Below are 16,318 nucleotides of genomic sequence, written 5' to 3' on the forward strand. Positions count from 1 at the left end.
ATATATATATATATACACACACACACACACACACACACACACAAACTAAAATAAACTACTACTTACTACTTGTACGACTATTCCTACTTGGCAGTTGTTCACTTATCGTGGGGCTTCAGGGTACGGATCCCCCTCGATAAACGAGGGACTACTGTGTAGCACCAATCAGCACCATCAATCTTCTTAAAGGAGTTATGAATGAACTTTTTGTAAGAGCAGGATCTAGGCATGTGTCTGAAAACATGAGGAAGTCATGCTTTTTGTACTTGAACAACTTACAAGACAAACTTGCTTAATGGCCAAACCCATGAAGACAAACACTAAGCTTTCCAAAGGAGCTCTCAAAGCACAAACTCACCTTTCATTTATTTCATCTTTTGTTTTTGTATCAAAGGAGAAACAACTCAGTTTAATAAGGATTTTATACGGCAAGGAAACCCTAACATTTACATTTTCTGTTCAGTTGCTAACATCACTGCAGTGATCCAGCTCAAACTCTCCATCACAACCTGAAACATGTTTAATCCACTCACCCAAATCTGCAACTTGATCCTCTTGTCATTGCGGAAGACCGTTTTGACTTTGAAGTCGATGCCCACGGTGCTGACGAAGGCAGAGTTGAAGGAGTCGTCTGCGTAGCGGAACAGAAACGAGGTTTTTCCCACACTGCTGTTGCCGATGATCAGCAGCTTGAACATGTAGTCAAAGTTCTGGTCGGCCGCGTCCTTCTGAGAGGGCTGCTGCTGAAGCCGCGACTCATTTGAGGCCATCTGTACAGCAAAAATTATAAAAGTTATGAGTTTTGTGTGATCTACCTGCCTTATCCATCCATCCATCCATCTATCTATCCATCCACTCAGTCAGTACAGCAGTCCCTCGCTACTTCACGGTTCAACTTTCGCGGACTCACCTTTCAATGATTGTCAACTTCAATATTACTTGTGATTGGGACAGTACGAGATAAAAAGTTAACCAAAAAAAGTACTTCGGACAGGAGACGGCATTTTGTAGTTTTCTTTCAAAAGCCTTCACTGTGTCGCCAGTCAAAGAACTACACTATCCAGAATTCAACAGTGCTTCCAGCCGCTGTTTTCTGTCGAAATGGAGGGAAAGTTTTGATCCGATCCGAACCTGACTAAAAAGTTTGGTCATTATTCATAGCGACTTCGGCGTTCAGTGGATGGAGAGAGCCAATCTGAACCAGACCAGGACTACTTCCAGCCTCAATCAATCTGAGTGCTGCTTGTCAGCCCATGAGGCCTCTCGAGCGGGAAGGCGTTGCTTGGAGGTCCGGTGTCTTCTCTGGAGCTCACCTGGACTTTTTTCATCTGGATTCGTCTGATTATTTGGGCTCGATCTGGACCATTGAGTGGTTTTGTGCTGGCTCTCTGAAGATCTCTCTCCCAAAGCATCCGGTGCTCAACGGCTGAAGAGAGCCGATCAGAACCGGACCAGAACCGACTGTACAGTACATATTAAGGGTTGAATCAACTAGTCGACTAGTCGGTTCTAGGACAGCTTGCGAGCTTTTTAAATTTCATGTCGACTAGTCACAGTCACATGATTAGCGGACGAGGAGGATATGCCCAAAAATCAGAGCGAGCTGGTGATCGGGAACAAAGCCAGACTCGAGGAGGATGTTGTGCAACTTTTTGGGACACATTTCCAGAGTGACAGGAGATCAGCACACTGCTCCACTGCTGCCGAAGAGGTCAGTGACTTTTTTTGTTACAGCAGATTCCCACCATGGCGAACCTGCTGCAGTGGTGGGCCAGCAATCAGGACAGATTTCCCCGTTTGGCAAAACTCAGCAGAAGTCAGAGTCAGAGAGATTTATTTGTCATTCACATCTCATATGGTACATGTGGTGGAACGAGATTTTTTACAGTGTCCCAGTTACATCCAACATTAAAATGTAAAAGAAAAACAGTAATAAGATTTAAGATATTAACTAAGAAAAACATCAACTAAATAATACAATAAGCACTAGAAGCATAAAAACATTGCACTTCCGGCAAGCTGATGGACGGCAGCTCCCTCCGGCTTCTCTGCAGTCTTTTATCATCAAACTGACCCATTTTTCGAACCGGACTTAAGGTGGTCCCACTTCAACTGAATTCGGTGTTCAGTGACTCAGAGAGCCGGACGGGACCGTCCAAAAATATATATTTTGGTCCAGGACCGGCCGCTCCCACCCTACCGGTCACTCTGAGTGCACCCTGCCGGCCAGGTGACCCCTCGAGCTGTGGGGTCGTCACACGAAGGTCCGGTGTTTTTTCCCTCTCTCTCTGGACCCCAACGAACTTCTCATCTGGACCTTTGTGGTTCTACCTGGTTCCGACGAGAATCGCCAGGTGGCATTTCACTGGTTTTCTGCTGGACTGGCCCTCGTGGCATCTTCAATGGTGTGGGGGAAGTGTACCGGTGTCCCCCGAACTGGACCAGAACTGAACCGAGTTGGCTGTGGGGGACTTCGTCTTTAACATAGCCAGTCTCAGCTTCAGTGAGCAGCCCATTACTTTTAACGAAGGACTGTCCACCTCCGTGGAATCTCTGTGTTCGCCTGGAGGAGATGCTCTGATGCTCTGAAGCGCCACCGGAACCGGACCAGAGCAGAACCGGACCAGAGTAGAACCGGGCCAGGGACAACTTCAGCCTCTCCGGTCAGTCTTGTAGTTTTCACTGGGGGTGTCCTCTCGTGCTGTCGGGTGTGGAGGTGACGTGCAGAGAAGAGGAGGAGCAGCGCTGAGTGGTGCTCGAGAGAAGTTTGGAGTTTGTATCAGAGTTGCTGCAGGCCTCCATCCAAACTCACCTGGATAATAATAATTTTTTTTCCGGATCATGCTGTTGTCCCCCGTTGACCTGAAACGAGCTAGGACCATGCCTTTCATTTCAGGAGGAGTTTCTGGCAGCTTGCTCAGCTATTTGCTGCGAATTATCCATTTCTGCCTGTTGGTTCTGGACCCAGCTTCTGTTTCTCATGGGAGCATCCATCCATCTTCACAGTGGGGCCGGAGCCCCCTCAGCCCAACTCAAACTGCAGTTGGGCCACCTCGTTGGATTTGTTTGCCCATTTGATTTGTGACATTTTATGGTCTGAGACTTTCCTGCACCATTCATACTATTGTCTTTATTTTCAGATCTCAAACTATCTGGAGTCACTGAATCTTGTTAATACACCTGGATCTGCCCATCACTGCAACTTTCACGGTTTTTGGGTTCTGAATGATTGCGTCTTCATTAAGGTTTCTCATGGTTCAATTACCGGGGCTAATTGTCACACTGTTAACTCCTGTAATTACACATCAGTCACAAAAAACTCAAGAAAATGTCTGATAATAATGTTGTTAATGCTGTCAGGGATTCAGCCCAACCCTAGACCCCCCATTATTTATAGGATGCCAAATGACTTTAAAAACATGTCAGGACTTCATTTTCTGCATGTAAATGCAAGTAGCTTTCTGAGAAAACTTGATGCCTTGAAAATTCTGGTCAGTTCTTCTGGGGCAGATGTAATCTTCATCTCTGAAACTTGGCTCAACAAATCTGTAATGAATAATGACCTGGCAATCAATGGATTTAACATCTGTGACGCAACATTTGATGCTGTGATCATCAAAAGAAGGGCATGGAGTTACTATTTACATCAGAGATTCTCTGGTTGCTAGTCTTGTGTCTTCTAAAACAATTCCAAACCAAATTGATGCCTTAGCTGTGAACATCACTTTGAATGGAGGCCAGATTTCATCTCTAGTGGGTTGTTATCATCCCCCTTCAGCAACACCTGAGGCTCTATCCTCCCTGATGGAATTCCTTGGTAATTTAAAATTAAAAGAGATTTTTTTGGCAGGAGATTTCAACATTGACTGGGATAAGTCAACCCCCTCTGATAAATTCAAGGAATGTTGCCTGTCTCTCAATCTAACCCAACTGATCGACTCTCCCACTAGACCAAACAAAAACCGTCCTGAAAAGTCCTTCATCTTAGACCTGTTTCTAACAAATATGCCCCACAAATTCCCTGGTACAAGTGTATTCGCTAACATTTTGAGTGATCATTGTGTAATAGCGGCTCTCAGAGATATTAAACTTCCACCTTCTGAGCCCAGATTAATTCAAAAAAGGGATCTGAAACGTTTTTGTGAACAGTCATTCCTCTGGGATCTGTCTCACTTTGACTGGCATCGTATTCTATTAATTGATGACGTGAACTCTGCTTGGAACTATTTTCATAATTGTTTCATTTATTTTGTGAACAAACATGCTCTTTTTCATCAGTTCAGAATAAAGGGACGAGACAGCCCCTGGTTTACTCCAGAGCTAGTTGACCTTCTGCACAGTAGAGATCATCTTTGGGCCACAGTGAGAAAATCTGACTCAGACACTGATTGGTTGAGTTTTTGACAGATGAGGAATAAATGCACAACTGCTGTCAAAGCTGCAAAACGCAACTATTTCTTAACTCAGACCTCCAAAAATCTAAATGACACCAACAGATTCTGGAAAACCATGAAATCTCTCTCAAAACCATGAAATCTCTCTCAGGCACCCCCCAATCATCTGACCTCCCATCACAACTTCTCGTTAACTCTGTTCCTGTGTCAAATCCGAGATCCTGAACTGTTTCAACTAGGGTATTAACAGAGTACTCGAGTAATCTACACATCGATTGCTAGGACATCTATCGAGGTTAAAAATTTAACATCGAGTATCCGTAGTGACGTCATATTATGTGACCACCGTATGACCGTAGGGGGCGGTGTTGCACTGTTGCAGGTCACAGAGTATGGTGTAACACCGGGTCCAATCCACCGAACCAGAACAAGTTTCGGTTTAAGTTTCGTTTTTGACGTGCTGCACGTTTCTTCACGTTTGCAGTTTAACAATAATAACTAATAGTTTAGTTTTTCCTGTAACTTATTTGCAGTATGATAAATGGTAGGAGCATAATATACGCTCCCAATGTTTTGGTCTTTTTTTTTGTAAATAAAAACCTTTTTTTGCGGTTTTATTTATTTATTTATTTTTGTATCTTGCGATCTATGACGTCATCAAATACTCGAGTTCTACTCGGGTTTTATTATGTTAATGTCGAGTTTAAAAATTATATACTCGTTCAACCCCTAGTTTCAACAAACATTTTGTTGCTTCAAGTTCTTTATTTGACAGTTACTAATGGAAAATCAGCCACTTCCATAGGCATCGCAACCATTATATGTGAAGGGGACAAGTCCCCCCCCCCCCCATTAAAAAACCGTTCATTTGGACCCCCCCACTTTTACTATAAAACATTAGTTCAGGCGGCGCAGTTTATTTGTCTTTGTGAACGAATCCATTCCACTTGATTAATAGGAGAATACTCAAACCACTAAAACTCCACTCCAGGTTTTCCTGGTTACCTCCAACTCTCCACCGTCCCTTCCTGCCTCTTGCCTCGGCAGAAAATGCGCATACGTAGAGGAGGTGGAGGTACCTGTGTTACTCGCTCGCCAGTTTAGCAGCTTAATGCGGGCAGTTGTTGGCCAGGGGGTTGATCATAAACATGTATTCATGTTAGGAGGATGTTTGAGAGGAGCTACGTCTATAGCATGTTCTCTTAGCAGTAACTGTGACACTGTAAGAAGCTGCAGGTGTAAGAGACGCTGTGTTTTCAGGTGTATTAAAGTTGAAATGCCTTTAAAACCCCACACCTTACTGTCCTCAAGCTTCATGAGAAACATAATTTAGATGAGTAGTGTTGAACACAAGTAAAAAAGTCCAGTGGAGATGTTTTTTATTTCTCTATAAACACAAATAGTGCCGATCTGATGCTCTGTATTTAAGTGTATTAAAGTTAAAATGTCTTTAAAATCCACGGATGAATTTACACAAACTTGGTGAGAAACATGTTTTAAATGTGTGGAATTAAAGGAAATCTAGGTGAAATGTTGCTTTTTGTTCACTAGTGAACACATTTTTCTTACGTGCGCACAAACGCACGCGCACGCACGCACGCACACGCGTGTCCCCCCATATTACGGATGCTTCTGACGCCCTTGGCCACTTCACTTAATAATCAAACTTCTACTAATCAAATCCCTCCTACAAGTCAATCCTCAGTTAATCTATTTTTCTCCATTCTCAGTCAGTGAGGTAAACAAACTGTTAAAAGATCTTGATCCTAAAAAATCTGCAGGTCCAGATGAACTTCCACCTTATTTCTTAAGGCTGGCTGCTCATATCATCACAGTCCCTGTGACCCACATCTTCAATCTCTCCATAAGCCAAAACTCCATTCCAGGCTCTTCAAAAACAGCCTTTGTTCTTCCTTTGCTGAAGGGAGGTGACCCCACCTCACTGAACAACTATCGACCAATCTCTAAACTCTGCATTTTAGCCAAGGTTCTAGAAAAACTGATAAACTCTCAAATCAAAAATTACCTGGACTCATTTAACATCTTACCTCCCCATCAATCTGGTTTCAGGAAACAACACAGCACAACCACTGCTTCACTGAAGGTTCTTAATGATGTTGTTGAAGCACTGGATGCTAAGGATTATTGTGCTGCACTTTTCTTAGACCTCTCTAAAGCTTTTGACACTGTGGATCATAACATCTTGTGTCATAAGCTCTCAGAAATCGATTTCTCAGAACACACCATTGGTTGGTTCTCTAACTATCTCTCAGACCGGAGGCAATGTGTTCAACATAATGGTACTTCCTCCAGCTATTTAACAGTCAACAATGGTGATCCACAAGGCTCAGTCTTAGGACCCACCCTCTTTACAATCTACATACGTAATGTAGATAAAAACTTCCCTGATGCATCCATACATTTCTATGCTGATGACACAGTTGTTTATTGTCAAGCTAAAACAGTTGAAAAGGCTTTCCAGCTTTTGAAATCTGCATTCAACAACATCCAGACAGATTTGCTCTGTCTCAAACTTGTCCTAAATGCCGACAAAACCAAAGGGATGCTTTTTTCAAATAGGAAGTTGGTCCCAGCAGTTCTTCCTCTGATTTCATCCTCAAATGGTGTCCCCATTGAGTTTGTTGATTCCTATAAATATTTGGGTCTCTTGGTCGACTCGCATCTCTCTTTTAAGCTCCATGTGGAAAACTTGGTAAAGAAACTGAAAGTTAAACTGGGTTTCTTTTTCAGAAACAGATCCTGTCTAACCCTGAATGCTAGAAAACGCCTTGTATCTGTGACTTTCCTTCCCTCCATTGATTACGGTGACATTATTTACATGAACGCTCCTACAAGAACCCTGCAGATGTTGGATGCTGTCTATCATGGTGCACTAAGATTCATAACTGGCTGTGATTATCGTACCCACCACTGCACCCAGTATTCACTGGTTAACTGGACATCATAAACTTCACACAGACTCTCTCACTGGTACATTTTCATCTTTAAATCACTTCTTGGTCTGCTGCCTTCATACATCTCCTCCTACATGTCTTTGCGTGAGTGCAGCTACAGCGTGCGCTCTCAGGACATTATTATTTGCAGTGTTCCCTCAGTGAGGACTGAACTAGGCAGAAGGACCTTCTCCTACTCCGCTCCTGTTTCCTGGAATATCTTACAAAAAGATTTGAAGCTCTCGACCTTGACCTCTCCAAGTGGCTTTAAGAATCTGTTGGACTCCTGGCAGGGACCAATGCAGACATGTTCCTGTTTTTAGTTTTTTACATTCGCCTTAGAATCTAGCTGTTTTTGTTACTTTTCTTTTTTTTTTTGCCATCCTATTTGTTAAAAAAAAAAAAAAAAATTGTATGACTTTTCATAAGTGTTTATTGTTGTCGCTGTTGTCCATTGTTGTCATCATTCTTTGTTGAAATCAGGTCTCTTTTGTAAATGAGTCCTTGAGGCTCAATGGGATTAACCTGTCTAAATAAAGTTTGAATGAATGAAAAATTACATCAAACAGCAGCACGAACATGAGTCTGTGTGAGCAGATGAGTAAGAATGAACACATCAACATGAAACAGATCAGCAGCACCATGAAACAGATCAGCAGCAACATGATGTGATTTTTCACAGTGATTATTCTGGTTAGATATTCATGAGTCTAACAGCCTCAAGGTAGAAGCTGTTCCTTAACAGCGTTTCCCTTACCATTATACAAGCAGGGTGCCCCGCCCCGTCAACAGAACTGAGCGCCCGGTCTACCGAACCACCCCCCCCACCTCTCGGCACTGACGTAATGCTAAACTAGTGGCTCGCAATGCAGGTCTGCTAGCTAAAAAGCTAAAGGCAGCCTCTTCCCTCATTCTGAACACTCACGCTGAATGCACCCCTGCCACTCGAAAACTGTCGGTTCAGACAGCGCGTGGCTGAGATGGATGTCTGTCTCTCTCCTCTCACACACCTAAATACTCCACCTAAATACTCAAACTGTCTCTGTGTCGCCCACTTTAAAACTGTTGGTTTAAACAGCATGCTGTGCTGCCTAGGACCTGTCCGTCTGTCCAGAAGTAGCTGTTCCGGCAACCAGCATCCCAGCGAGAGAATTTTCTTTCTTGTTGGGAATACAAGTATGTGAAAACGGGCAAGCCTTCATCCTGCTCATGTTTTCTTACACGTAAACAAAGATCAAAAACTTACAACTGTAAAGGAGGAGACTACCGACAGCGAGTGAACTTTATTTAATCCACTGGTGGATTAAATAAAATAAAAATTAAAAAATCCACCACCACTCGCCCCGCTGTTTTTAGTTTAGTATTTTACACGTCATACGTTTCTTTCACTTCTGCAGCTTAATAATAGTTTTGGTTTTCCTGTTACTTATTTGCAGTACGATAAACGGTAAGAGCAGAAATATATGCTACCAATGTTGTGTTGTTCTTTTTTTGTAAATAATAAATGACATTTTCTTTTGCAAATATGATATAGAGTCTTGAGTTCCTTCGACATCACAGCGATTAGTCGACGTAGACTTTTATCATGTTGAAGTTGACTTAAAAAATATGAAGTCATGCAACCCCAATACCCCGTACGTATATTGTTAAAATTACGTAGATTTAAGAGTTCAGAATATTGCAAGAACGTGGGAAGGGTTTATAAAGCCTTAATATATATATATATATATATATACTCAAATAAATGTAGCATTCCTACTTTGCGGTTACTCACTTTTAGTGGGGGTGTCTGGAACGTAACCCCCGCGATAAACGAGAGACTACTGTACCTGAAGAAAACCCACACATGCATGGAGAGAACATGCAAACTCCACCCAGAAAGGGCAGAATGGTTCATAATTAGTAAACACCAAGAACGTAGCAAAGATTTTCCAAATTAGCAGTGACCCAGTCGTGTTTTGATAGTTTGTGGGGTGTGAAGAGCGTGGTGTGGTAATCATCCAGTGTGAAGGGGGCTAAAAGTAAAATATGTTTGTGTCTTACCAGAGGTGGAAAGAGTACTGAAAATTTGTACTCAAGTACAAGTACTGTTATACTGATTAAACTGTACTCCATTAAAAGTAAAAGTACTGGTGTTATAAAAAAATACTTAAGTAAAAGTACAAAGTACTCTTCTCAAAAACTACTCAGTCTTAATTACTTTTTAACCAATTGATGTTTTGCTCCATCTTATTTTAGTACCAGACAAACCGATGGCAGTGACAATATCTAAGATCTTTGCATACTTGGCCAAACTAATAACCCACACAAACAATAAAAAAGCAATATCATACAGGTAGTTGTAAAACCTCATACCGCAATATGTTTGTTGAGATTAGATGAAGTCTTGTAAGGTGCTATCACCGCAGAGATCAAACAAAGTTTGCATCTGGACTCCGTCTCCTTTCCACCCTCTGTACATGAAACATTCCTCCAGGTACGGCCACGGGCACTCGTCCTCAGCCTTTACCTCGTCATTTTCTCTGTTCACAGTGCTGTCCTCTTGTCTCCATTTTGGCTGTTTTTCCAAATCTTAGGTCCATAAATGACTCTCTACGGAGTTGTCCTTTGCTTACGTCATAGGTAATTGGCGAGTTCGCGATCTGAAAGCCTTATTGGCTACAAAGATGCAGATGAACGGTTTGAATATTAATTCAAATTGTGGCCGTACTCAGTAGAGACTAGGGCTTTAACAGACTACTCGATAATCTACACATCGATTCCTAGGACACCTATCGAGGTTTTTAATTTCACGTAGAGTATTCGTGGTGACGTCATTACGCCGTCGTTACGTCATCGCGTCACGTGATCCACACCGGGCGCGGGTTACAAAATGGATTCCTCCAAGCAGACGGATGGACCGGAGCAGGTCCAGTCTTGACAAACAGGTAGAAATGCATCAGTAGTCTGGAAATATTTCACTAAAGATGAAGCTTCTAGTTCAAATACCGTAAGGAAACAGAAAATGAATAAACGTCCTGACTGACTGGAGCTCTTTGTGAACCGGTGTTACACCATATTGTGTGACCGTAGGGGGCGGTGTTGCACGCACTGTTGCAGGTCACAGAATATGGTGCAACACCGGGTCCAAACAACCGAACCAGAACCAGTTTCCTCTGACCTTGTTTCACAAACAAAAAGCAAAAAATATTTATCTCTAAACCTATAAAAAGCCTATAAACATATTAATCTTCTTTTTTTCTTTTTGACAAATAACTGGTAAAAATGGACAATGAGGAGATATTATTTTGTCAAGCAACTCTTGAATTATTTTCCGCTCTGCTTTAAAAGAGAAAAGACAATTTTCTTTTGCTATATAAAAGTTAATTAGCAAACTGATGTGAACATTAGGACAGCTCTAGGGTCACTCAGGTCTCAGCTAAATTGACTCACAATCTTTACGTCATAAGAGAAGGGCACTACTGACCACATCACCTGCTGCATCTCTCATACAGTCTTTTATTGCAGTGACCGGTTTAAAGGTTCTCTGGAGAAAAGAAGCTGAGAATAATTTCCCCTGACTACTTGACACCACAATTAGCAGTGTACAAAGAACAGATCAAACTAAAGAAAAAACAGTTAAGTCAGGCTGCAGTACACACAAAATACAAGCCAAATAAAGTTTTTTTCCCCCCCTCAAAATAAATTGAGCACTTGCACCCTTGAACACCTAAAAGATCTGTGGCTCCTAAAGTTGATGTTGAAACTACACTGCAAGTCATCTGATGCCAAATGTAGGAACTTACAATGACCTCAATAAAATAAAATTGGCCTTAAAAAAACCTGGAGTCATAAAGAGAAAATATTTGTAAAGGTTGTGGGCATATTTGAGTTGTCATTATAGTCATATTTCATGATCACGTAGTCATGTTTGTACAAAGAAGTTGAAGTCACAAACGTCTTGTGGGTTAGAATACTAAAAACATTTGGAAAACTAAATTCATTTTTATTTAAAATGTACCCATTTGCTGCATAAGGCAACTAGGACACTGTATGGGAAAAGTAGACTAAACCAGTTTAAATCCTGTTTGTCTGGAACTATAAAATTCAAATTTGCAAAAGTTTGTCCAAATAAAGCTTAGGCTAAATTAAATATTTGCCCTCAGGCTAAAGATCTGTTGAAACTACGGATGCCCCAATCAGGTTTTTTGCTGCCGATCATCAATACCGATCACATGGATTGGCTGTAAATGTTTTGATTTAGTTAAGACGAGTGCTACTTGATACGTGATCTGGAAAACAAACAAACAAACAAACAAAAAAAAAACTTAATTTGGACAAAAACATGTTTTTATTTTTCAAGGTAAAAAATATTTAAAAAAAAAACCTTGCAGGCACAATACAGCAACTATTCAGTCAAAAGGACAACTGAAAAACACTTAAATTTCAGTTGAACCCAGAAGTTTACATACACTATTTAAAGATACATACAGGTGCTGGTCATAAAATTAGAATATCATGAAAAAGTTGATTTAGTTCAGTAATTCCATTCAAAAAGTGAAACTACCCGTCCAGGGTGTACCCCGCCCCTCGCACAGTGATTGCTGGACATGGGCACCGGCGACCCCCGTGACCCAAAAATGGAACAAGCGGGTAAAGATAATGGATGGATGGATGGATTCTGACAACTAATGAAACACCAAAATTCTGTATCTCAGAAAATTAGAATATTGTGAAAAGGTTCAATATTGAAGACACCTGGTGCCACACTCTAATTAGTTAATTAACTCAAAACACTTGCTTTGGCCTTTAAATGGTTTCTCAGTCTAGTTCTGTAGGCTACACAATCATGCTGACTTGACATTTGTCCAAAACACAACCATTGCCACCTTGCAGAAGGAGGTTAAGACACAAAAGGTCATTGCTAAAGAGGCTGGCTGTTCATAGAGCTCTGTGTCCAAGCACATGAATAGAGAGGTGAAATAAATGATGTGGTAGGAAAAAAAGTGTACAAGCACTAGGGATAACTGCACCCTGGAGAGGATTGTGAAACAAAACCCATTCCAAAATGTGGGGGAGATTCACAAAGAGTTGACTGCAGCTGGAGTCAGTGCTTCAAGAACCACCACGCACAGACGTATGCAAGACAAGGGGTTCAGCTGTCACAGTCCTTGTGTCAAGCTACTCTTGAACAAGAGACAGCGTCAGAAGTATCTCGCCTGGACTAAAGACAAAAAGGACTGGACTGCTGCTGAGTGGTCCACAGTTATGTTCTCTGATGAAAGTAAATTTTGAATTTCCTTTGGAAATCAAGGCCCCAGAGTCTGGAGGAAGAGAGGAGAGGCACAGAATCCACATTGCTTGAGGTCCAGTGTCAAGTTTCCACAGTGATGGTTTGGGGGCCATGTCATCTGCTGGTGTTGGTCCACTGTGTTTTCTGAAGTCCAAGGTCAACGCAGCCGTCCACCAGGAAGTTTTAGAGCACTTCCTGCTTCCTGCTGCTGACCAACTTTATGGAGATGCAGATTTCATTTTCCAACAGGACTTGGCACCTGAACACAGGGCCAAAGCTACCAGTACCTGGTTTAAGGACCATGGTATCCCTGTTCTTAATTGGCCAGCAAACTCACCTGACCTTAACCCCATAGAAAATCTTTGAGGTATTGTGAAGAGGAAGATGTGATACACCAGACCCAACAATTCAGAAGAGCTGAAGGCCACTATCAGAGGAACCTGGGCTCTCAGAACACCTGAGCAGTGACAGACTGATCCACTCCATGCCACGCCGCATTGCTGCAGTAATCCAGACAAAAGGAGCCTCAACTAAGTATTGAGTGCTGTACATGTTCACACTTTTCATGTTCATACTTTTCAGTTGGCAAACATTTCGAAAAATCTTTTTTTTAATTGGTCTTAATATTCTAATTTTCTGATAAACTGAATTTGGGTTTTTCATTAGTTGTTGGTGATAATCATCAACATTAAAATAAATAAACATTTTAAATATATCAGTCTGGTTGTAATGAATGAATATACAAGTTTCCCTTTTTGAACGGAATTACTGAAATAAATCAACTTTTTCATGATATTCAAATTTTATGACCAGCACCTGTATGCATTTTTTTTCCACATTGTCTGATGTGAAATCAGAATAAACTTTTCAAGTTTTATATCAATTAGGATTACAAAAAAATGTTTTTCTATTTACAAAATGCCAGAATAGTGACAGTGAGGATTTTTTAATGCAATTATTTTACTTTATTCAAAGTCAAACGTTTAAATACACTAAGATTATTATGCCTTTAAACAATTTGGGACATTTGATCTAATGTCTTTGGAAGCTTTTGATAGGTTTATTGACAACATCCGAGTTCATTAAGAGACACACCTGAACACCTGAAACACACTGCTTCCTTGTGTAACATCATGGGAAAGTCAAAAGAAATCAGCGAACATACCAGGAAGAGAATTGTGGACTTGCACAAGTCTGGTTCATCCTTGGATGTAATTTCCAGATGCCTGAAGTGCCTTGTCCATCTGTACAAACAATTGTACTCAAGTACAAACAAGATGGGAATGTCTAGCCATCATACCGCTCAGGATGGAGACAGGTTCTGTGTACCAGATGAATGGTGCTTTGGTCCAAAATGTGCAGATCAACCCAAGAACAAAAGCAAAAGACCTGATGAAGATGCTGGCTGAAGCTGGTAAGTGTCATTATCACAGTGAAACATATCGACATGGGCTGAAAGACCACTCTGCCAGGAAGAAGACATTACTTCAAAAGAAACATAAAAAGCCAGATTAATGTTTGCAAATGCACACAGGGACAAAGACCTTAGTTTTTGGAGACATGCCTTGTGTCTGATGAAACTAAAATGGAACTGTTTGGCCATAATGACCATTGTTGTGTCTGGAGGAAAAAGCAAGAGAACACCATCCAACTGTGAAACACGGGGGTGGCAGCATTATGTTGTGGGGTTGTTTTGCTGCAGGAGGGACTGGTGCACTTCACAAAATAAATGGCATCATGAAGAAAGAACATTATGTGGAAATCCTGAAGCAACATCTCAAGACATCAACCAGGAAGTTAAGGCTTGGGCACAGATGGGTCTTCAAATGGACAATGACCTGAAGCATACTGCTAAACTGGTTACACAGTGGCTCAAAGAGAACAAAGTCAATGTTTTGGAGTGGCCATCACAAAGTCCTGATCTCAACCCTATTGAAAATTTATGGGCAAAGCTGAAAAGGCATGTGTGAGCAAGGCAGCCTACAAACATGGCCCAGTTCCACCAGTTCTGTCAGGAGGAATGGGTCAAAGTTCCTGCCAACTATTGGGAGAAGCTCGTGGAAGGATGTGCAAAATGTTTGACCCGAGTCATACGGTTTAAGGGCAATGATATCAAATACTAATTCATTCAACCAGCATAGAAATGTATGGATGCATCAGGGATGTTTTGACCTACATTACGTATGTAGATTGTAAAGAGGGTGGGTCCTAAGACTGAGCCTTGAATGAATGAAGTGTATTTAAACTTTGGACTTGGAAGAAAGTAATAAAAACTGTCTTAAAAATTCTCACTCTCATTATTCTGGCATTTTGTAAATAGAAAACATTTTGGTGATCCTAACCGACCTAAAACAGGAAAAATTTATTCTGGTTTCATGTCAGCGTGAAAAAAATGCATACGTGTCTTTTTAAATAGTGTATGTAAACTTCTGGTTTCAACAGTACCTGCCATCAGTAACTCTCAACAGGCTAGATGGTGCAGAAAGTCAAATAAATCTCAAAACATTGCTTAAATATATAAACCACCGGACCTCTGCAGGCTGCAACGGTGATCGTTTTTTGTGATCGGCCCTGAAAGGCATTGATCGGTATCGGACGATCACATACATTTGAACTGAAATCGGACGATCACGATCAGTGGCCGATCGATCGGAACATCTCTAGTTGATACGACAGAGATCATGTTAACGCCCATTACTCGTCTTAAAAGTGAGTTTTCATTCTTTACTAAAATAAACGTCAGCTCGAACCTTTCTGACGACACACTAAGAACAAAAACGGAATTTTCTTCACGTTACTGGTTTTACTACGAGTTCAAATGTTGAACTGAATCGCTGATTAAAGTTCATAACTATGCTCCGATATGACACACGGAAATAAGAATGAATAAAATGTCATTAAGACTTTGTGAAGTTAAACGAGCACTTTTTCTGCACCACCTGAACAAACAAACAGCAGGTGTTTTAGTTTTAGCTGGTGACAATTTAAAACTTGTTACAAATTCTTCACAAAGCTCACATACAACTCTTTTAATCGGTACAGATCATAAGAATTTGTGTCAATTCTTTTATTTTACATTAAACTGTTTTACGATGAAGAAAGTCATTTGGAGCATTACATCGTAGCTTTAAATTATGGAAAGCTGTGCCATCTGTCCATCCACCTTCTCAGAACCATAAATCTCTGTAATCTTTCCTGGAGGCAGGTATGACATTACCTGCCGGTTGACCTTTTTTTATTGTCCGTCGTCCAAACGGGAAATTAACGAGCAGCTGCACAGCTCTGAGTGTTCAACGGGGAGCAGACGTTTCTCTGGAGCAGCTGATCAATCGCAGCAGCTCTACGCTGCCTTCGTCTACTGGGACCCGTCTCCGTGGAGACGAGAGCAGCCTCAGCTGCACACGAGACCCATTAGTGGTCAGAGTAGTGAGCGTGGTCGGCTCTCAAACGCCTTCAGGTTAGGACAGAGACATCTGTGATCTCACTGCTCTGAAAGGCAACGGAGAAAAAACTGGGAGGAGGAAGATCAATAAGAACTTAACGGAGCGGGACTCTAACGGTTACCACACAAACCTAAATATTCTCACAATAATTACAAAACTGAGTAAAACTAGTCCTTATTTATTTCTTGCGTAAACATTAAAAGCCTGGTTAAGTTAACTTTTATACACAATTAAAAAAACAAAGAGTAATCTTTT

At 41.3% G+C, this 16,318-nt stretch overlaps 1 protein-coding gene across 1 annotated transcript in view; it reads right to left on the reverse strand.

Moving 5' to 3' along the window:
• The window catches only part of rab3db (RAB3D, member RAS oncogene family, b), a 21,442-nt gene extending 20,672 nt beyond the window's left edge, over window positions 1–770 (reverse strand). Inside the window, exon 1 of the mRNA XM_037689416.1 lies at window positions 534–770. Coding sequence (XP_037545344.1) covers window positions 534–770 — 237 coding nt within the window. The remainder of the gene's footprint in view (window positions 1–533) is intronic.
• Between the last annotated feature and the right edge of the window lie 15,548 nt (window positions 771–16,318).

This window comes from Nematolebias whitei, chromosome 15 (assembly GCF_014905685.2).
Source record: "Nematolebias whitei isolate Nwh7 chromosome 15, NemWhi1, whole genome shotgun sequence".
Taxonomy (NCBI): Eukaryota; Metazoa; Chordata; class Actinopteri; order Cyprinodontiformes; family Rivulidae; genus Nematolebias; species Nematolebias whitei.